This window comes from Theropithecus gelada, chromosome 1 (assembly GCF_003255815.1).
Source record: "Theropithecus gelada isolate Dixy chromosome 1, Tgel_1.0, whole genome shotgun sequence".
NCBI classification, from domain to species: Eukaryota; Metazoa; Chordata; class Mammalia; order Primates; family Cercopithecidae; genus Theropithecus; species Theropithecus gelada.
In genome coordinates this window covers 217,178,185-217,200,949 of record NC_037668.1, presented here as the reverse complement: position 1 = coordinate 217,200,949, position 22,765 = coordinate 217,178,185, and the positions used below count along the sequence as shown (strand labels likewise).

Here is a 22,765-nt window from a genome sequence, read left to right as displayed (position 1 = left end):
ACAGAAAAAGGAATAACAACTTATTCTAATAGAAATGGCTTCCCTAAGGAACAAGACAAAAATGATAATGATCAAATCTCTTTTTTAAAAGACTATCCTTCTTTTAACAAATACTTACTGAGTGCTTGTTATAGGCCAAACACTATACTGTCAAAGAAGAAACCCTAGGCCTAATTGCTATCACAGAGTTTCTTTTAATTAACATAACCAGCTGAATGGCACACGGTTAAAATAAAAATAGTTCTTTCATGGTTAATTTTATGTGTCAACTTAGTTGGGCCATGGTGCCCAGACATTTGACCAGACATTATTCTGGACATTTCTGTGAGAGTGTTTTTTAGATGATATTAACATTTAAATTAGTAGACTTTGAGAAAAGCGGATTGCCCTCTACCTCGGCGGGCTTCCTCCAATCCACTGAAGGTCTTAATAGAAAAAAGATTGACCTCCCCTGAGCAAAATGGCAATATCCTGTTGTTCGTGTCTTAAATGACAATCCAAGTCTCAAAATTTGAAGATCAGAAAGATGTTTATCCAAGAAAAATTATATTCCTTTCCTTGTATTAAGTAAACTCTAAATTTCTGCCTACTGCCACCATCTCCTCACGCCCTAATGCCTAATCAGTTAGAACGGAGAGTTTAAAACTCTTGTATATTATGAGTCGTTTTCAGGTTAATAATTGGTTTGTTTCCTGAAGACTCCTGACATAAAATTAATTCCCTTCAAAGAAAGGATTCTTCCAGTAGGCAAGATAGCCTTTTCTTCCTGGTCAGGAAAGGATTTGGATTTGCTAAGGGAAATTTTACTTTACAAATTGTTAATCCCAAGGACCAGGCTGCTCACGTGTATGGGGCAAAAACTCTTGCTTTTAGTTCACCTCATTCTTCATTTTGTTTTCATCTTGGTTCAAATGTCATCCCAAGGGAAGCTTGCCCTGATTAATACCTTGCAGTTCTCAATATGTCAGCACGTTTTTTGAAGCTACCTCTAGCCTTTATGCATACATTAGCTTATAATTTATTCTTTTAAATTGTGCTCTGTGCCTTGTCTTTCCTACCAGATTCTGTATGAGAGCATGGATTATCTCATTTTCAAGTTCAGATCAAGTGTTCAATCTACATTTGCTTCTCCTAATAAGAATCTACCCATATTTGAAATAGTCCAAAAGGAGTTAATAATGACTTATGTTTCTCCTTTCAGAATCACATACAATACAAAAGAATTTAGAGGCAGTTATAATAAATTTTTGATCTGGTATCCCTTCCAAGATTAGTATCTCCTATCATACCATGCACTAAAATAAATTCCAAAAGAAGAAAAAAAAATCCTTAAACCAGATTAGAAAAAAATGCAGAACATTGATCTTTTCTCAGGCACTTTCCAAGCAAAAGGCACTTTTAAAAAGAAAAATCACAAAGAAAAAAATAGATTTTACAATACAAAAATACAAAACTTTTACACATAAAAAAATCATACATTTAAAATATATCCTAGGTTTGTGTGAGAGTATTCATTGTGGCACTGTTTCTAGAAACAACCTTTCTTTGCAACCCATAATCTGGAAACTTAACCAAGAAATCTATCCACAGGAGCCTGGTTATGTTACTTATTAATCTGATAATGCGGCTATTTATAAGTGATGTTTATTGATCTAAAACTGTGACACATTTGTAAAAAAGAGAAAACATTAAAAGTCAGCATGTATGATGTGATTTCATTTTATAATTTAGAAAAATGTTTTGACATGTATACCAACTACTAATACTGATTATTTCTGGACGGCAGGATCAGGAATGTTTTCTCTGTTCTTTATTCATCTTTCTAAATTTGTAAAATAGACATGTATTTTATTTTTTAAAATAAATTCATTCTGATTTTGAAACAAAATCATAATAAAACAAAACGTAGATGTCACTGGTGGGGGAGGTTGTGTGTGGAAGGAACAGGGAATATATGGGAATTCTGTACTTTCTGTCCAGTTTTGCTATGAACCTAAAACTGCTCTAAAAAATAAAGCTTATTAATTAAAATCAATGTATACAACAGGAAATTATTTACAAAAATAAGACAAACATTAAAAGCATCATTTAATGAAACACTAACTGCACTCTCCATCAAAATTCCAATTGAAAGTATAAGAAATATTTAAAATATCTACAGAAGAAACATAAATGATCAATAATATTTATAACATATTCAATTTCACTATTATTCAAAATATAGCATAACAAAACCAGATACTACCACCAAATATTTACTGCATGCCACTGTATAACAAATAGTGAAATCCATCCTTTACATTCATGATCTCAATTAATCCTATAAGGTACTTGTAAGGGTTTATTTTCTTTTCTCTGTGAGGTTAAATATGAAGTTTAATGACTTGCCTAAGGTCATCCAAGTAGGCAAGCCCAGATACAAATACTACTTAGTCCACCTCTAAAGGGGTCGTTCCACCCACTGTGCAATATTGCTTCTCATCCTTTTTAAAAAAATCTTACTTCTTTGTAATGTTATTTACTAATATGGCTACATATACAGTGATTAGAAGTTAGTGTAGTACTTAAGCAAGGTAAAACACATTAATATCCTTAAAAGGATTCATAGTCTTGGACTAGCAATTAAGGAAACAATAAAAAATTTAGACTTAGGTACAAAGTTTTTGTTGTATTATTAGTCATAATGGTTAAAAATTAGAAGCATCTTAAGAGCCTAATAATTCTTATCCATGCAAATCATTTAATAAAGTTTTGTTTTCAGAGTATTTACTGATATAGAAAAATGTTCATTAGATATCAAATGAAAAAGCAGATGCAAAACTGTATACACAGTGTAATCTCAATTACAATATAAATGTACACATACATACACATGAAAAATGACTGAAGGGAAATATGTCAGAGGTAAGAATAGTTATCTCTAGATGGTAGTGGCAGGAAATTTTCCTTAATTCTTCTTTGTATTTTCCAAATTCCCTGCATTGAGGATGTCTTACATAACCACAAAAATACAAATGTTATTTATAAAGAACATATCACTATCAAGTGTGTTATTGCAACCATCTTTTTTTCTGCTTCGCATATTTTTTTTTCTTTATTTATAATTGTAATTTGCCTACCAACTTCCATTTCTCAATAAAAATTTGACATATATGCCTGCACGCCATCCTTTTTCTGTCTGGAGTTCACGATATATTCCTAGAACAGTAGTCTGCAAAGCTCAAAGAGTAAACTTACAAGTTTTCTGTTAGTTTGGAGATACATTTCTGGCACGATTATCCTGTGTCATATAAAAGGATAATTGACTCTAATTCATTTTCACAGAAAATTTAGGCAATTTCTGGCTTTGCAGAAGCATGAACTTTCCCCTGTATTTTTATATACCAGTTATATTGTATAATTGCATTTGCATGAAATATATTTTACTACTACAATTCAGATTAAAATGATAATTGCTTTCAAAGGGAAATATAATATCTGAATTTTTTATTCTTTTAGGTTCTAGTTTGACTTTTGGTAACAATTAGCAGAGGCCAATATCAGTCTCCTCTTGTAGAAAATATAATTTTTATAGTATCCCAACCTAACATCATGTAAACATGCAAAGGAAAAAAACAGTTCAACCGGGTGTGTGTTCTTCACCTCAATTAAACTCACACAGTTGGATACCTACTGTTGCCAAAACAGTAATATAATTTATACATTATAGTCCACACAGTAAAACTACACTAAAAGTCATTTAACAATATTTATAACACCATAAAGTATAGTGTTAAAATATATGAACTGCAATATGTACCAAAATTATAAAATTTGTTTCTCATCATCAGTGATTAAAACCAGGATCCTTGCTCTAGCCTCAATACTCACAACCCTGGTGACAGATTAGAATTCAAATCTTAATGATCAATTTACAATTAACAAGATAGAAGTGAAAGAAATTAAACCAACCATTATATATAACGAGACCCCATGGACTCCCATTGTTCCTCTTAATTACAAAACGCAAATCACAAATACACAATGGGCAGTGTTAGACATCAGTCCACAAGCCTCACAACCCAGAAAGTGACAATGACAGAAAAGAAAGCAGCAAATCCACATAGACCCTGGTTCTACGCTCTATCCGGTTCTTTTCAATGTGCAAGTGGTGGAAGCTAAAACCTAGCACACACTTCTCTCCACTCTGTGGCTGGCAGAGGCTCACTCCTTGCCAGCACCCAATCCTTCCAAGCTCTCCCAGGCCAGGTGTTAGATAGCACTGCAAACCGCACTGCAACGTTTCACTGCTGATTCATCTAAGTGCGTGGGGAGAGAGAACGCTTCCTTCACTTTGATAAAGAAAAATCACAGTTGTACCAAAGCTATTTAAATAGCTCCGTGTACCTCCCTCAAAAAACAACCCCATAACTGTAATAAGCTCTCAGAGTACTGGGGAATACAGAAGGAAGGAGAGCGAAAGTTTATGTGAGCTTCGACTAAAATCAGCCAGAATGTCTGCCTGGTGCCAATTAAAAGCAAAATGGAATTAATTCTCTTGCCTGATGGTCAAAAACAAGCTATATAAAATGCACAGAATCGGCAGTTCACTTTAAGTTTAAAATGGGACGTGCCATTCACAAATGCCAGGGTTACAGACACCACTACGTGCAGTGTGGAGTACACTCAGGGCGCAAACTACTGTGCTAATCACTATGGAGGCTTCCAGAAAACAGAAGCAGTCATCACTGCCACAATGCGACTTACGGTCTACTTGGGGAGAAAACACATACAACAGACCCACACACGCAGGTACCATTTCAAAACGTTTTCACAGAGCAACGGAGCAGCCTAGCATGAGGCTGGGGCAGAGCAAGGGCGTACGTGCCCACCGAGCCCACGCGGTCAGCTTTCCGGTCATTCCGTGTGGGCTCCAGTCAAATGACTAGACCTGTTTTAAATGGTAGGAATCCGCTTGTTTAGTTGGTATTTTGAATAACATAAGACTCTTAGAGTAATGTTGCTAGTAACAGAGGAGGGAAAAATATGTCTTAATTATTGTTCAATACAAAATAAATACACTTACTTTCAAGAAAAATTTTACTGTAATACTCTGAGGAAAAGCTGGACCAAAATTACCATACAGATTGGATAAATATAAAGTTGGAGACTGAGTTTCCACAATGACAAAACTTTGGAAACTCCAAGATTTTCCTTACCTCAAAGCACAGGGAAAATTATTTAGCCCAATAGTTTGGCATGGGGTATGCAGAGGCACACTCCTGGAGGGCTTCTTCAGGGTTTACTACATTAATAACTTGTATTTTAAAAGAAGCAGTTTGAGCCCTTCAAGTTTTGTAGGTGGTTTCAAAGCAGAAGGTAACATCAACATGGAATGTTAAATTTAACATGAATGAGTTATTGAAAATGTCAGAGTAGGAAGCCAGGGAGAAATGAAACCGGAACTAAAAGAAATTAAGAACAAACAACCCTAAAATCACAATTTGTCCTATTCACTACTCTCTTGTGAGGTGCACAAAATGCACTTTTCGTAAGTTTTAGGGGCACTTAAGAGTTTTAAAACTAGGAAGTAACAATTTATCAAGTGTTTACTACTTGCCAGGCCTTGGTTGAGACAAATTGTAAAGTTAGAGTAGGTGCCTGTTTTAATTCATCAGAGTTACAAAATACAACTAGATCCACATTTTCCTGATCTGACTGTTTTAAAAAGGCTTTCACTGTGGCATAGACTTCTGTCCATCAGCAAATGACAGTCAGACTTTCCCCGGCAAAGACAACAGCTATGTCAAGTGATACCCAAATTCCAGTCAAGACCCTTAAAAATGCTATTGTGAAAACAACAGCAGCTAGTGTGTATTACAATGTGTCAGGCATTGTGCTAAGCACTTGATAACGTGTATGTACGTGTATCTATATATATAATTCCAATTCCCATAACAGTCCTGCAGCGTGGCTTTGGAAATGTTTTTTTTTGTTTTGTTTTGTTTTGTTTTGTTTTGTTTTTTTTTTTTTTGAGACGGAGTCTCGCGGTGCTCCCAGGCTGGAGTGCAGTGGCGTGATCTCGGCTCACTGCAAGCTCCGCCTCCCGGGTTCATGCCATTCTCCCACCTCAGCCTCCCAAGTAGCTGAGACTACAGGCGCCCGCCACCACGCCCGGCTAGTTTTTTGTATTTTTAGTAGAGACGGGGTTTCACCATGTTAGCCAGGATAGTCTCGATCTCCTGACCTCGTGATCCACTCGCCTCGGCCTCCCAAAGTGCTGGGATTACAGGCTTGAGCCACCGCGCCCGGCCGGAAATGTTTTTACAGAAGGAGAAGCTGGGGTTTGGGGAGATGAGGCCATGCACCCAAGGTTACAAAGCTCCAAGTGGGAGAGTGAGATTCAAACCTAGTTCCTCTGAATTGCCACGTGTTCTTTACTGCACACTGCCAGTCATCCACAATGGAACAGACTGGCATCAAAAGTCAGATCAGGAGGTGCGAATAGCACCACACCTATTTGTTTCATTCATTCATCATTTATTCATTAAGTGCCACCTATGTGTCAGATATAAAAGAATACATCCAATTTACAAAGCAGTGTTCAGGAGCTGGAGGAATGAGAAGCAGGAGAAGCAGTAGAGGTGCTGAGTTAGACCAGTACAGGCCAAGATGACAAATCTAGAGGAGGAAAAAGAGGGCCTAGGGGCAAAGAGTAAGTTAACTGTTACATGCCAAGGACGCTTACTTCTCTACGGAAATTTAAAGGTTAATTTTTCCTTCCCAAACTTTCTCATCATAACTACTATGACTTGAATTTTCTTTAGCAATAAATGTAAAATACTATAATTACTGTAAGAAAGAACATATATTTTGGAACCAGAAATATCTAGGTTAGAACCCTAGCTCTCCCACTCACCAGTTATTTAAACAGTTTTGGTTTCCTTATCTGGAAGATAATAATTTCTGTCTCAAGTTGTGGTGAGAATTAAATAATATATACCAAGCACCTTTTTGTCTCTTTTATATAATAAATTTCCCTAATTATGTTTCCTTGGAGAGCAAGATCAGTCATCATTCACAAACCAATTTTAGACCTAACACATTTATATAAAACCCAGATTAGTATCATTTTATCCCTAAATGATATAATCTGGTTTGTTTGCTTCTAACAAATTACTTTTGGACCTATGTGGTGCAAATCAAGTATTTCTGGTTAAGAATAGCTACTGTAGATATTTTATGGGTCTCTTTCATGACCAAATCATTTAGTTTTCATGGTCAAATCTCCTTGAAATATCTGGTATTTTGGCACCTAGGTTTTCCCCTACCAAAATACAATCTTAGTATATGCTAGGAAGGTGCACATGTCAGAGTACATTCTTGGTGGGTACAGGAGCCTCTGCCTTCCTGTGAGCAGGGAGAGTTGGATGCACGAGCCCTCTGATTCCCCAAAAGATTCAGGGATGGGGGTTCTATCAGCTAAGACAGATTGTTGATGCAGGATCCCAAGATGGAGCTCAGAGTGATCAGATATGCCCTGATCCTCCCGGAAATCCTTTCCGAATGAAACATCTAGGTGAGCAGTTTGTTTGCTGAGACATATTTCCTGCTCTCAATAGATCCACGTAAGTTTCAGAAAAATACAGAAGAGAAGACACACAGGCTATTTTTTCATTATCATATAAAGTAATATTTGACATCGTATCAGTTATGTGAATATTGCCTTCTATAGTTCAATTTCAAGTGATTCTGTCCAATGTTATTCATTGACAAAAGAAGAAACTATAGTCCAAGTACGTCAAATACATTTGTCCAAGATGATTCAGTTACTGTCGGAGCTGAGATGAGGAGTCAGGCTTCTTGCAGTTTAGAATATAAAATAATTTATTCATTGAGATAATCTGACTAGAAAGTGTGTAGAAAAAAGTCATTAAGATTCCAATCAATGGATTTATAAAAGAGTAGTATGCCTATAAAATGAATGATGGCTGTTCTATTAAAATATAACAATTTTAGGGAAGAGAAGAATAGTTTTGGTGTGTTTATTTCAAAGTACCATCTACTTTCATTTTTATATATGCACATTTCATCTGTTATCATTTAACCTAAAGATAGCTTTTGTGTTCACGGTGAATTGTAACCATAGATTAAAATGTGTTAACCATACCAATGTAAGATTTTATAACTGCTTGATTTATCCGCATCTTTATGTTATTACCATATTTTCTTTCCTGAAATTTCAGTTTTCAATTCTAAACATTAAAATGTCAAATAATAGTACACACATCATCATGAAAAAACATAAAAGTGTATGGACAATTAAGAAAATGTCCATATGTAGAAAATATTTTCAAAGAAAACATCAGCAGATACTTAATTTTGACATTATAAAACAGTGTAAATGCTGTTTTTTAAGGAAAAATTAGAGTAATCACATAAACAGTGCTCTTGAAAGTATTCTATAACATCACCTACCTGGTTTTTTGAGAGATTTGTTCCAGTTTCTTGGCTAATGTACAGCATTCTTCCTTTAACTTTGTCAAAAATGTATTCTGGGAGGTCAGCAACAAATACTGTTCATTTTCTAGAAATAACAATAAACCCCCACCAACATAAGATGTTTATGGCTGTCGCTCTGCAGTGCTTCCATACACAGAGTGGTAAAGTGCTTAGACCCCTACACATTTCCAATAAGCCACTACATCACCTTCAATGTCCTAAGTCAAAGGACTTATCATCTGGAAAGACACTCAATCTTGGGAGCCGTTTATTTTCAACATAAGTACACACCAGAAACATGTTTTCTCAGACCAGCTTGGTGTCACATTTCGACATGTTAATAAAGTGTCAGATACCTCAAGTGGAAGCATAGATACTTATATCTTTGTAATATGCAAGATATTATATTTTAATTTTGACAATTTTACTATAAACAGAGTGTCAAAAATTCTCACAACCAGATAATTCAAAACTAAAATCATCGAGGAATTCTCTTCTACACTGTAATTCATGCTTTGTTTCATATTTGCACACATGGTTTACTACCACCACCACCCCCCCCCAATCTTGCATACACTTCTCTAATTGTGAAGGTAAAAATGTGTATTTTCTTTAGAATTTCAATTTCATTGTCAACAGCATGAGCTTCAATGGAGAGCTGGTCAAAGAAATTGAAAACGGTGTGATTTTGTGTGTGTGTACAAAAGGAAATGTTCTTAAGGTGGTTTTAACAGTTAAATACACTCTAATCTAGTGCTCAGATTCTGCCCAAGACTCTGATCACTAGGATCATGCTAGCAGTGGGGGCAAACAATAATTTATCCTCCAATTTCCTCTTTTTATTTTTAGTGGAGAAACATCTACTAAACCTGGTGAATTTTCGTTTCTTCTGGCCAAATGCTGTTAGAAGAAAATCTCTACTGAAAGTGCTAGAGGGAATTATGTGAGTCAATATGACATTTGCCTCTTCATAAATAAATAGATTATTTAAAGGCTTGCATGTTAGCAATTTTTCACCCATAGGATAAGAAATAATTTTTACCGTACCATCAAATACAATATATTAATACATTAAATCATATGAAAATTACCTCTAAGCATAAGTTTTAACAGTCCTTTATTTCTTTTCAATTTTAGCCAATGATTGGCAAAAAGCATACAGCATACAAATCAAAATAAATCAAGGCACTAAAATTAAGCAACATTTTTCTGGAAGAGACAGGATCAATTAAACTTTTGTTTTAATAGTACAATCAGTGTGGAGTATGTGGCGTGGAATTATAATGACTGACACTGTCTTGTTTTGACTAACACTGTCTGTGAACACACAACTCAAAAGTGAAAGAAACTACATAATGCTCTGACTGAACAAATCAAACTGTCTATTTTCAAAGTGCATTTTACTTTCAAATTAAAGGTAAAGAGTTACTGGCCAACTCAGTCTGCAGAATAGTGCCAATGTGATGAAAGATGGCAATTTTTAGCCAAGTTGCCAGCTGTGGTCAATGCCTTGTATTAGTGAATTTTAACAGCAGTTGTGAGAACTTGAAGAATGCAAAGGATTAAACATCACTCTAGATTGGGTTGGGGGAGGTGGGGAAATCATACAAATGCTAAAAATGTTCGAAGCTGCAAAGATTAAATAAAGGAACATATCAATTTGGAGCCACTGAATTACATCCAGCTGCGACAGTGAATTAAGAACCGATTAATGGCTAAAGCTTTTCTCCAGTTTGGATGCTGAAGCAAACTCATTAGGCTTTTAGAGTAGCTATAATGTGTGTACTGTGGGAACTGTTCAATGCTATTCAGGAGACTCTAACTGTAAGCTCAGAGCATTTCCCGCAGAGCTTCTGATGCTATTTTCTTTATATAACATGTGTGCCTGAAAACCCAGCCAAAAACAAGCCCTTTGTTTTTCTACTTTGTTGTGGTCTCTCTCAGCTTTACGTTTCTTGAACACAGGTAAATAAACTCATAATCCAGATGGTGCAACAGATGTGAGAGCAGCACTCTGAAATCAACAGACAGTGGGCAATACTTTCCATTTTCTCTTTTAAACGCTAACTAATATGTAATTCGGAATCTCCGGTGTAGTTAGCATCTGCTCCCTTCGGCCAGCCAAAGGTTACAGGTGTTCCTGATGTCATTTCACAGTAAGGCGTGGGCCTGGCTTGTGAGCGAGTGCCCAGGCTCTAATCTTTCCCTACCACCTACCAGTTTTGTCATGCTGGGCCTCCATTTGCTGTATCTTCTGTGTCAGCTCCTGCTCTCTTTGCTGGGCCTGAAGGGCTTGGGCCTTTGCTTCCTTGCTAAAGCTCTGCTGAATGCTATCTTTTTCCTGTCTGCAAAACAGAGAGGAGACATACAGAAATTTAATCTGCAGATGCACAAACCCCCATCATGTCCCCTATAGACCAGAGAGAGCTGATAGGTAGTAAATTGTTAAGCCTAAGAAGACAATGACCTTTCTATTGACCCTCCCCCACTTTAGAGGGAAAATCCAAACAACCTTCCATACAATGTTAAATACGTGTCATGAATGCAAATGGACTACAGTATGCAGTGTCAAAAAATCATAACAACTAAATAACGGTACTTTGTAACTTTAAAACACAAACCTTTTTTCTCTAACATTCTTAATGTTTTACACTACCAATGAATCTTTCATCTTCTGAGTGGTCAATATTTCCTAGAGATACTGGAACTCTAGGAACAGCATGATTCGATCCTTAAACAAAACTTAAATCCTTGAAACTAAGCTTTTTTTTTTTTGAGACGGAGTCTCGCTCTGCCGCCCAGGCTGGAGTGCAGTGGCCGGATCTCTGCTCACTGCAAGCTCCGCCTCCCGGGTTCACGCCATTCTCCTGCCTCAGCCTTCCGAGTAGCTGGGACTACAGGCGCCCGCCACCGCGCCCGGCTAGTTTTTTTTTTTTTTTTTGTATTTTTTAGTAGAGACGGGGTTTCACCATGTTAGCCAGGATGGTCTCGATCTCCTGACCTCGTGATCCGCCCGTCTCGGCCTCCCAAAGTGCTGGGATTACAGGCTTGAGCCACCGCGCCCGGCCAGAAACTAAGCTTTGTAGACCACTTCTGTTTTCACTCGAAACTTAAAATGGAATCTTAAACATAATGCAGGAGCCTCTATCTAGAGGCGAGTAAATGATTCTGCAGTGCCACATGCATGTTTTCACTAAATATCTTCACACATCAGGCCATATAATGTGAATATAAATACGAATATGAATATGAATAACTTCCCCCAGCACTTCATAAGAAAATCCCTTGTGGGTCACAGTGAAAGAAATTGCAGGATGAAAAGCTTCTGTAGTCAGACAACATCCCATCGTACTGTGATAGGACACTGACCTATCCCACTGGGTCAATAACCAAGCACAGTGGCTCCAAAGAGAGAAACTTCCTAAACAATTAGAATCTGGGGAATGCAAAGGACTTCAATGCTGGCAGCACCGTGGATACTGACAGTGTGTGTGTGCATGTACATGTTCCTCCCCCCCACCCCCACACACACACACGCACACACACACATATTAGGATGGTTCTTCAAACTCTAAATATGAGGTAAGTGATATGAGGGTTTCCTTCAATTAACTGACTTAGTTATTTCTAACTCCTGATCTCCTTGTGGGCATTTCTCATCCATGCTGCTTTAGTTTACTAATTGAGATATTTACTGCTTAGCCTTTGCCAAACTAAAAATAAACAATTCCATAAAGCTATCACTACTAGTCTATGTACCGCTGTGGAACTTCAATTCACTGGCTTCTAATTATAAAGCAACATAAGGAAAGCCTGTATTAAAATTGGTCAATGCATGTGGTAATGTTGTAGTGTAAAATTCTGGAATGAAAATACACCCACACCTCACTCAAATGGAATCATCGGGGGTCCATGCTAAATGTGAAATAAGGTCCTGTCTGGTACTTCTAATAACACCTCCTCCCCCCGGGATGTGGTCCACGGTCTTACGTCGCACTCAGTTCCAAACTAGTATATACAACAAATGGACAGTCAGACTAGGCTACGTTTTGCCTCCCCAGTCACACCATGTATTTTCTGGTCATGGATCCCTGCATATGTCTCTTTCTCTTCCCGGAAAGCTCCGCCACCTGCCCACTCAATCCCCCTGTAAGATGTATACATACCACTACCCCCTTCAGGCCTAGCTCAAAATTCTTCCCCTCTCCTTCCTCCCTCCTGAATTAACTATTCTTCCCGCAATGACCTCAAGATATGTTGTGTACAATGTACAAAGATAGTATGTATCACACTTTAGTTATTGTTTTACATGCCTGCTTCCTTTGTCATCTTTGTCTCTACACCCTCGGCCCAGCTCAGTGCTTGGCACACAGAAAGTGGGCAGTGAATATTTCAGGATTAGATGCTGTGATACTCTTGTCATAGGGGAAAGGAAGGCTGCTATCTTTACGTGTAGCTGGAGAATCTGCTTAAGTCTTACATGAGGAGGCAAAAACTTTTCAGACATGTTAGAAAAAGGTGCTTGGAAGAGAATGGTTCTAATGGCTCTGCCAGTTGGAGACCATGCTGCTAAAGTAATCAGCTTAAAAAAAGCCCTGTGGACTCTAACCATCCCCAGGTCAGACCCCCCACTGGGGCAGGAGACAGAGATAGAAACCTGGGGCTCTGCAACCCCTAACAATTGGGTGACATAAATGCATTCTCCAACACCAATACCCATCTGGGAGTGAGAGGGGCACTACTAATAATTATATGAGGATAACAGTCATAACTGAAACTACCCATCACAAACTGGTACTTACAGTTCCCCAGTGTAAAGGGGTTGTCAATCTCACCATCAGTTTTCAGAATAGGTTGCCTAATTACCGATATTCTAAATTGACTATAGGCCAGGCGCGGTGGCTCACATCTGTGATCTCAGCATTCTGGGAGGCCGAGGCGGGTGGATCACTTAAGGCCAGGAGTTAGAGATCAACCTGGCCAACAGGGCAAAACTCTGTCTCTACTAAAAATACAAAAATTAGCTGGGAGTGGTGGTGCACGCCTGTAATCCCAGCTACTTGGGAGGCTGAGGCCGTAGAATCACTTGAACCTGAGAGGTGGAGGATGCAGGGAGCAGAGATTGTGCCACTGTACTCCAGCCTGGGTGATAGAGTGAGATTCTGTCTCAAAATAAATAAATAAAAATAAAAAATAAATTGACTATAGAAAAGAACTGTCATAATTGCAGTCCTTTTTATAAAATTAACAGACTTCTACAAACAAATGTTGAGTTACACATCAACTGATGTTTCTTGAATCCTTCCCCAACTTTCCCTCTATTTGGGAAACTATACATTATGTTTCATTGCCTAGAAACATGATATAGTCTTGCTTTCCAACCTCCTTTCCCCTTCCACTTTCCTATGTTGCCTTCTCTCCCCTCTTGCAGGTTCTTTCTGACTTGGTAGGCTTTTTATAAATTCCCAGAATGTTAGAACTAAAAGGGAACCTCAAATGTGTTTCATCAAACCCTCTCAATTTACAGTTGGAAAAAAAAAAAAAAAAAAAAAACCTACTAAAAAATCCCCAAGGGTCACAAAGAATTTGAAGTCTGCTTATAGGTTGCACAGCGAATGATTTAAAGGCAGAGGTAGGATTAAAATATTTTTATCTAAGGAAACCTATTTTATAATACTCTGGAGCTCGGGTATGCAATCTTTTGGCTTCCCTGGGTCACACTGGGAGAATTGTCTTGGGCCACACATAAAATACACTGAAACTAACAGTAATGATTGCTGATGAGCTGAAAAAAAGAAAAGAAAAGAAAAGAGCATCACACACACACAAAATCTCATAATGTTTTAAGAAAGTTTACAGTTTGTATGGGGCTTCATGCAAAGCTGTCCTGGGCCGCCAGCTGGACAGCTTACTCAGCTTGCGGCCTCGATGGTTTTGAATGTGGCCCAACACAAATTCATAAACTTCCTTAAAACATTATGAGATTTATGCACGGGCCTTTTTGTTTTTTTCCTTTTTAGCACATCAGCTGCCATTAGTGTTAATGTCTTTTATGTGTGGCCCACAATGCTTCCTCTTCCAGTGTGGCCCAGGAAAGCCAAAAGATTGGCCATACCTGCTCGAGAGGTAATACAATAATGGATTCAAAAAATTGTCAAAAGCACTTAGGCATTCAGGGAATGACTAGAGAAGAACGTAAATCAATGCATTAAAGATGTATCATACCTCTCTTATGTGAAAGGCACTCTGCTAAGCACCGGGTCAAACAAAGAAGACATGCTCCTTGCCCCTAGTAGGGAGTTCAACGTGGCCAAAGAGAAAGTAGATGGTAAAATACTTGGTAAGAAAGGTACAAGGGGGAAAATTTACCAAAGCATAACAAAATGCGAGTCAAATCCAGCTGGGTGTGAGAGCCTGGTGAAGGAGAGTCAAGCCAGTCTCTCCAATTGGTTTGCTTTAATTCCCACTCAAAACACTGAGTAAAAAATAATTTCTTGTTAGTTATGGAGCTGAAATATTTATTCACAATCACTCAAAACCAGAAACAACTTAAATGTCCATCAACTGTTTAACGGATAAACTGTGGTACAGTCTTACCATGGCTAGGAAGATTAGAAATAAAAAGGAACAATGCTACATACAGCACTTGGTTGAACCTCAAAAGTAGTACACGTAGTTTAAAAAGCCAGACACCAAAGACATATATTATGATGTCATTCACAGGCCATTCAAGACAGGTAAACACTAAGGGACAGAAAGTAGATCCATGTTGCCAGGATTTGGAAGTAGGAGAGGAGTACCAGGGAGCAAAAGGGCACAAGGACACGTTTTAGGTTGATACAAATGTTCTTCTACGTTATGACTATGATCTTTCCACAATTCTATATATTTGTCAAACCATCTTTACCTGCACAGTTAGAAATTGGTGATATTTTATTATACTTAAATTTACGCCAATAAAGCCGATTTTTAAAAGGAGCAAATCAGTGGCTCACACCTGTAATCCCAGCACTTTGGGAAGCTGAGGCAGGTGGATCACTTGAGCGTTGAGCCCAGGAGTTCAAGACAAGCCTGGGCACCTGGTGCAATCCCATCTCTACAAAAAAATGTACAAAAATTAGCCAATTGTGGTGTTGTGTGCCTGTAATGCCAGCTCTCAAGAAGCTGATACAGAAGGATCACTTGAGCCCAGGGAGGTCGAGGTTACAGTGAGCCATAACTGCACCACTGCACTCTAGCCTGGGTGACAGAGTGAGACCCTGTCTCAAAAAATTAATTAATTAATTAATTAATTAAAGGAGCAAATGATCTAGAGTAGGAACATCCACCTTTATTCTCCAAGTTATTCACATCACCTGCAATCCAGGCATGTGTGGGCCATGTCAATGTTTTCTTCACAAAAATTCAGAATTAAAAGGAGTGAACAAGGACTGGCTAGGCCTCAAATACAGACTACATATACATGGAGGCATAGTCACTCCTTTTTACCAATTATAGTTCTGGTTGATTGCATTTTCTGAAAATGGTCACAATGATATTTACCATCCCATTTTTTAGAAATGGGACTGAAGCATTAACCTTATATTTTTGATACTCAACTTTTCCATATCATTTATTATTTTAAATCTTGCAATTTAAAAAATGTTCATGTCACAGAGCAAAAATGATTTGTTAAACAGATTTTTTAAAGTATATTTTCTAATGACGTTAAATTTAGCTCAACAATGACCCTGGGACAGAAACAATGAAAGGCTCAAGTCTGGGAACAAGGACTGGGTAGTTGTGGGGTTGGGGCACCAATCCCACCTTCCATGTTCCTATTCACCTTTTTACTGATGTCTAAAGTTCCAGTGTGAGACATACAACTCTTTTGGTTAAAAGGTGTTTCCCTTTTAAGATAAAATATTGAGAGCTTTGTGATAGTAGCATCTAGGTATGAAAAAACTTGTAAGAATTTATAGCATGCTTATTGGCTGAAAATCATTAAGGAATACAGACAGAAGGGGCAGGGAGGTGCTGGGTACTGATGTGAGTTTAGACAGAAAATGTACATTTGTCCCAATATTGGTGCTATTAGCTTTGATAGCTTGATTAACATCACTGGTGTACCAGATGATATTCAATGACTGGCCTCCAGGGGGACAGGAAATCCCTCTTTTGTAGTATTAACCAATTTTCAGTGTAGACACTTCCACCATGCTCTATTTTAAGCTACCGAAGTGACATCCCTGAATACCAAGTTGGGAAGAAATACACATAACTGGCTCTCATGAGCTGGTACAAGTCAGACTCAGCAAAACAGTAGTTAGGTGAGCTCTTGCATGCTTCTCTACCGTAAAGTTACTGTTTCCTCTTTGTATCAGGTTGGTGCAAAAGTAATTACCTTTAATGGCAAAAATCACAATTACTTTTGCTCCAACCTAATAAGTAAGAGGTAATTTGTTGGGAGATGCCGAGACTACGCAAACATCCTATTCTTCAGCGAGCTCTCACCTAATAGTTTTACATCCAAAAATGACTTTTTTGCTCCATCATTCTTTCTCTATTTTTTAGTTAACACTGTAGTATAAGAAAGAGCTTTCCCTTCTCTATCATTTATTAATTCATTAATATCAGCATGAAGTCATGGGTTCATATCATATTCAGTGGGTTATAATCCACTATGATGATTATTTTTATGCTTAATTTATCCCGAGTTTTGCCAGCGGGAACCCTTTCAAGGTGGTTCCTATGTGACATATCTCTATTATTCTTGTGACTTTCTATCTCCACAAAATGTTGCAGGCTCATCTTGTAATGTTCTTGTACCAGTCTTGGAATCAGCATTTGAACAAGCAGCTCTTTTTGTGCCTTTAATGGAGAATGGTATTTAGAAACCAGGATCTGTCACTAGGTGGTGCTCATTGCTACTGCAAAATCATTGCTTCTAGGTCACCTTGGTGGACTAAGTCTGGATATGAATATACATATAAGTTGATAAATGTGAATATAAATATAAATGTTTATCTGTATCCTATATGAATATATGCATACACATTCATACTGGTCTTTCCAATTACAAGCCAACAACATACACAGAACCTTATCTCCCTTTTTTCCATAATTGTAATTTTTTCCTCAGTAGTAAGAAACTTGATTCCTATTATCCTCAACATACTTATCTGTTTGTTCAAACTTGGAAAACACAGAAAGTAGTTTCAAAATTAATAATCTATGGAAAGCAAATCTACTAGCAACTAGAATTAAATATTTGCTTATAGTTTTGTTTTGTTTTGCCTTGTTTTTTAAACAAATGTATAGGTACTTTTTGAGTTTATTCTCTTTGTGCTCTGGGAAGATGACACCTTGAGAGGCAATGGAGTACAGCCAAAACTCACAGAGCTAGAGGGTCAGAGTATGGCATCCACCACCTTATCACCTGTGTGACTATAGACAAATAACTTTCATCCTTTAATCCTGGGGTTCTTCATTCAAGCAGAACAAAAAATCCAACCTTAAAGGACTAATCATTTTAAGACGCTACCAATTACTAATGTTTACACATAAGCTAAGGTCCTTACATGCATTCTTTTATTTAATCCTCATACCAACCATAGAAAGTAGGTTCTCTTAGTATCTTCACTTTATAGGTAAGAAAATGGGGGCCTAGAGAGGTTATACAGTATGTTCATGTTCTTTAGTTCTTAAAGGTTATAGTCAGGAAATCCAGGGCTCTCTGACTCCACGGTGAATCACTATGCTTCAATCTCTTCTTTTATCAGGGATGTAGAGAAATGAGAGAAGGGTGAAAGGATAACAAGTTTCTATTTCAATTATCTCTATGGGAGTGTGCCATTTAATAGCCATATTATCCATCTTAACAGCCAAATCCCAAGCAACTAGTTCTCCTTCTTCTTTCCCTGCTGTCCTCTAAGCTATTAGATTACTTTCTCCTACAATGACACCATCAATTAGTTGTGTCCTTCTTAAAGACATATATTCAGCTTTGCAAAAACATTGAAAGGTACCACAAACACATCTCCTGCCTCAAGTGGCCACAGACTCTAGAAAAGATGAGACGTGGGCATCAATCTGGAATGTGCATCAAAATTGAGTCCATGGAGAACAGGAACCTTCGTTTTGCTCACTAATTTATCCCCAGAATCCGGAATAGTGCCTGGTATACAGTTGTGTGGTCAATGAACATTTGATGAATGAATAAACAAATGAATGAATGATCAACTACTAAAAGACGGAAAGTACTAAGTATCCTCACAGGGGTAAATATCACTCTGTCTCCTGACTACAGTCAGAGAATGTGATAAGATAATCCCTATTTTTGCCAAGAATTTATTATTATTATTATCGGCAATAAAACAAAACAAAAACAATAATAAAATTGGTAGACAGCATGATGTCTTCCATGTTTGAGAAGAACCCAAAATTCTATGCTTATTTACAGCTAACAGGGGCTATATTCTCTTATTTGAGCAAATGTAGAACTACTGAGAAGAAACAGAAAGGAAAACACAGGAATGAGATTCTGGAATCTCTACTTCCTTAAGTATGCAAAAGACTTAATGGCATCATACATATTTCCTGGAGTAAATTACTTCTATTTTCTTCACTGCAAAGTATGTCAGAACTTCAAGCACAATGTTGAAAGATGAGTTATCAGATCAGAGAATGAGTCATGTCTAGGGAAGAAAGCAGAAACAGAAAGGAGGTCAACTTCTTTCAAGGGAATATACACAAAAGGAAGGAAATATTTAACAGAAACATCTCTAAAAATAATTTTCCCTCCAAAAATGTTCTTACAGTATCTCCAAAATAATTTGAAAACTTACCTTCAAGGCAAAAGGCAGTACAGTAGACTAGCTATTGCCTGTTTCTATTACATATGCACAATCCCATTTACTTTTAAAACAAAACCGCAGACTCTTACTATCAACTCCAGTTACTGTCGCATCATCCTTTGCATGTCTGTACTTTCTATTTTAAAAGGCACATTCAAATGCACCGACCTCGCTATTCTTCATAACATCTCTATGGGGCAGGGAGATGGAACAGATATTCCTGTTTGATAGATAAAGCATCTCAAACTCAGGGAATTAAGAGATTTTTCTCAAAGCCATGCAGTATTAGTAAGTAGCAAAGCTGGAATCCAACTCTGTCTTCTCACTCCAAGTCCAGTGTTCTTCCCATTCCATGGCACTGCCTCACATGGGGTTTGTTTAATCAAACAGTGGATTGCGCATCCATTCAACAAATACTTAAGCAACTACTTTGTGCCAAGCACAAAAGTATGGGGATGCATCAGTGTGCAAAATGTAGACCACGGCCCCAAAGAGTCTATGGTCTAGTGAACAAAATAAACAAGTTTTGGGGGGAAAAAACAACTCATGGTATAGTAAATATTAAAGTAGGGCTAAATTCCTACCATTATACAGGTGGAAAGGATAGGAAGTGGGGAGTGGCTGGGGACAGGGAGGAAGGATTTCAGGAAACTTAAAAAAAAATCAGAAGCTTAAAATATGAGTAGTAACCTGCTATACAAAGAACATAAAGAAGATTATTACAAGTGAAGTGGACAGTTTGTGCAAAGACTCAGGGTGGAGAGAGAACCAGGCGCCCCGAGAATGCTGCGAACAGTTTTGGCATGGCTGGATGCTGGAGGATATATGCTGTGGGGCAGCAGTGCGCAGTTGGTGGAGGGGAGATTACTGAAGAAAGACGAGACTTGGAGATGTAGGCAGGAGCCAGAACATGAAGCTATTTTTAAGGCCCTCGTCCTGAGGGAAATAGGGAGCCAATGTAGGGTTTTAAGCAGCGGAGTGTTGTGATCACACTCATGCTTTAGAAAGATCACTCTGGCTGCAGTGTGGGGAACAGATGGGGAAGGGACAACATTAGAATCAGGGAAAGCACTTATTACTATAGCAATAGTAAGAGCAATTTCTATAATGGTTTCTTTAGATACGGTAGATACCACAGGTAGATACTGAGACTGAACAGCCTCAGTGCATTTGATAATGCACACTTCATTACTTCTCAGTCTTCAAATGTTTTCAGTAGCTCAGGGTGCCCGATGCATTAAGTGATTGCATGGGGCAAAGATCCTGAGAGAGTAAAGCGCCACCATATCCTACTGTATAACCCTCGGTGCCCGATTAAATGATAAGGACAAATACGCTACTACCTAAAATAAATTTGATCATGATTTTGCCTTTGTATCTTCATATTTTCAAAAATTCATGTTTTCCATTTCAATTTGTCTGTATAAACTAATGACTTTGATGCATTCTTGGCTTTCATCTCTGAAAAATATCACTTGATCTACAAATTCCCAGTAACTAATCCCTCTGATGAGTAACTTCAAATCAGGTATCAGCAGGATCAATATGCATTCTAGTGGCATTTCTATAATATGTCAATGGAAATTCATTATTATCAAATTGTAGCATAATTAATTGAAAAGTTTCTATTCTATTATTAAAATGTTTTACAAATTAATTTCTAGGACATCTTATTAAATGGGGAACATGTTGGCTCCCTTGTGGCTATAAAATTTATTCAGAAATATGTATAATAGTAAGAATTATAATTTATATATTTTTATTATATTTTATCTCATGAGTATGACAGAGTAATGCATCATTTATCTAGAATGTTGAGAATATGTTCCACATATGAGAATTTTCCAGGTATTCGATCCATAGAATTCTGACCATTTGCAGTAGAAATATGTCTAAAATGTGTTAATTATGTCTCTGTTTTCTTAAGCAAACTATACCAAATACAATAAGCTCTCCTTAATAAACAACGTTCATAATTTAAAGCAAGGTAGGCCTACGTACTGTCGCTATTCCTTCTGCTAGTGAGCGCCTATGGATCATTGCTCATTGCCAGATCTTTAAGTGCTTAATAGAGTGGCTAGAAACAGAAGGCACTCAATAACATTCATTGCAAGAAAGGTCTCAGATGTTATTCTAAAGAACCAAAAGCATACTGGTCTTCTTATAATTTTTTATTGGTTGGTTTGCTGTGATTTGCTGCCATGCTTTTTGTTTTGTTTTTAATTTTTTTCCTTTTTGCTTTTTAACATCTAGAAGTGTGTCATGATAGTTCCACAGATGCTGCACAGACAAGTGCAAGGGCTTTGTGATCGTTACTTGCTTCTTAAAAGCGCTTTTAAATGTATGCCTCAATTTACAGCTATATTTCAAACTAGCCAGAAGTCTAAGTTTGGGCCAGACGTGCTGGCTAACACTGGTAATCCCAATACTTTGGGAGGCCAAGGCGGACAGATCACCTGAGATCAGGAGTTCCAGACCAGCCTGGCCAACATGGTGAAACCCCATCTCTACTAAAACTACAAAAAGTAGCCAGGTGTGGTGTGCGTGTCTGTAATCCCAGTTACTCAGGAGGCTGAGACAGGAGAATTGCTTGAATCTGGGAGGCGGAGGTTGCAGTGAGCCGAGATTGTGCCACTGTACTCCAGCCTAGGAGACAGAGTAAGACTCTGTCTCAGAACGAAAAGAAAAAGAAGTCTAAGTTTGAGTAAGTGGGGAACTTCTGTAATAAAGATAGTAGAATTTTCATTATTACTGAGATGGTGTGCCTTTGGTCAAACATCCAACATGCATGTATACAGAAATTACAGCTGTATTCTATGGACTAGTAACCTTGACTTGGCAACAAGACCACTGTAGTCCATTTTTAAAGTTTGATTGAGAACTCTGTAACCTCTCCATCTTTGCACACAATTCTAGAGGTAAAAAGCACTATATTTACAGAAGAAAAAAGCCAACCCGAGCCCAAATTTTCTGATTCCTACTCCACTATTCTCACTCTTCTAAATAAGAAAATTCTTGTTCTTGATACAATAATTAAGTCACTTTCTTCAACAAAACATTTTGACTTTTAGTCATTTTATGATTTAACATTATTTCTATTTGACTTTGTAGTACTTGCTTGAAACTATTCTTATCTACATCCTTAATTATTTCCTCTGCTTCAATAACCTGTATCTGCTGGATCTTTCTCTTCCTCTAGCCATTTCTTAGTATTCATCCTCACCATTCCTGTAGCTACAGAGCTGCCCTTTCCATTCCTGGAGACCTACTTCTTCCAGCCTTCTAAATCTATCTTCAAACTAATTTCCACAAGGTAGCCTGCCCTGAGTATATTCAAACCAGAGGACTTTGTGCTCTGAGAAAATAAGTATAAGCAACTGAAATCCTAAAATACCCCTAAAAAAAACAGGATACTTTCAGCCTTTATCCCTTCGTATGTAAGCTCCACT

The 22,765-nt window shown here is 37.6% G+C and overlaps 1 protein-coding gene across 4 annotated transcripts in view; it reads right to left on the bottom strand.

Annotated features, from left to right (window-relative positions):
* The window catches only part of SDCCAG8 (serologically defined colon cancer antigen 8), a 246,914-nt gene that overhangs the window by 77,123 nt on the left and 147,026 nt on the right, over nt 1–22,765 (bottom strand). For all 4 annotated transcript variants that reach the window (XM_025361809.1, XM_025361824.1, XM_025361831.1 and 1 more), the window contains 2 exons: nt 10,699–10,826; nt 8,458–8,566 (listed from right to left, as the gene is read on the bottom strand). In XM_025361809.1, coding sequence (XP_025217594.1) covers nt 8,458–8,566; nt 10,699–10,826 — 237 coding nt within the window. The remainder of the gene's footprint in view (nt 1–8,457; nt 8,567–10,698; nt 10,827–22,765) is intronic.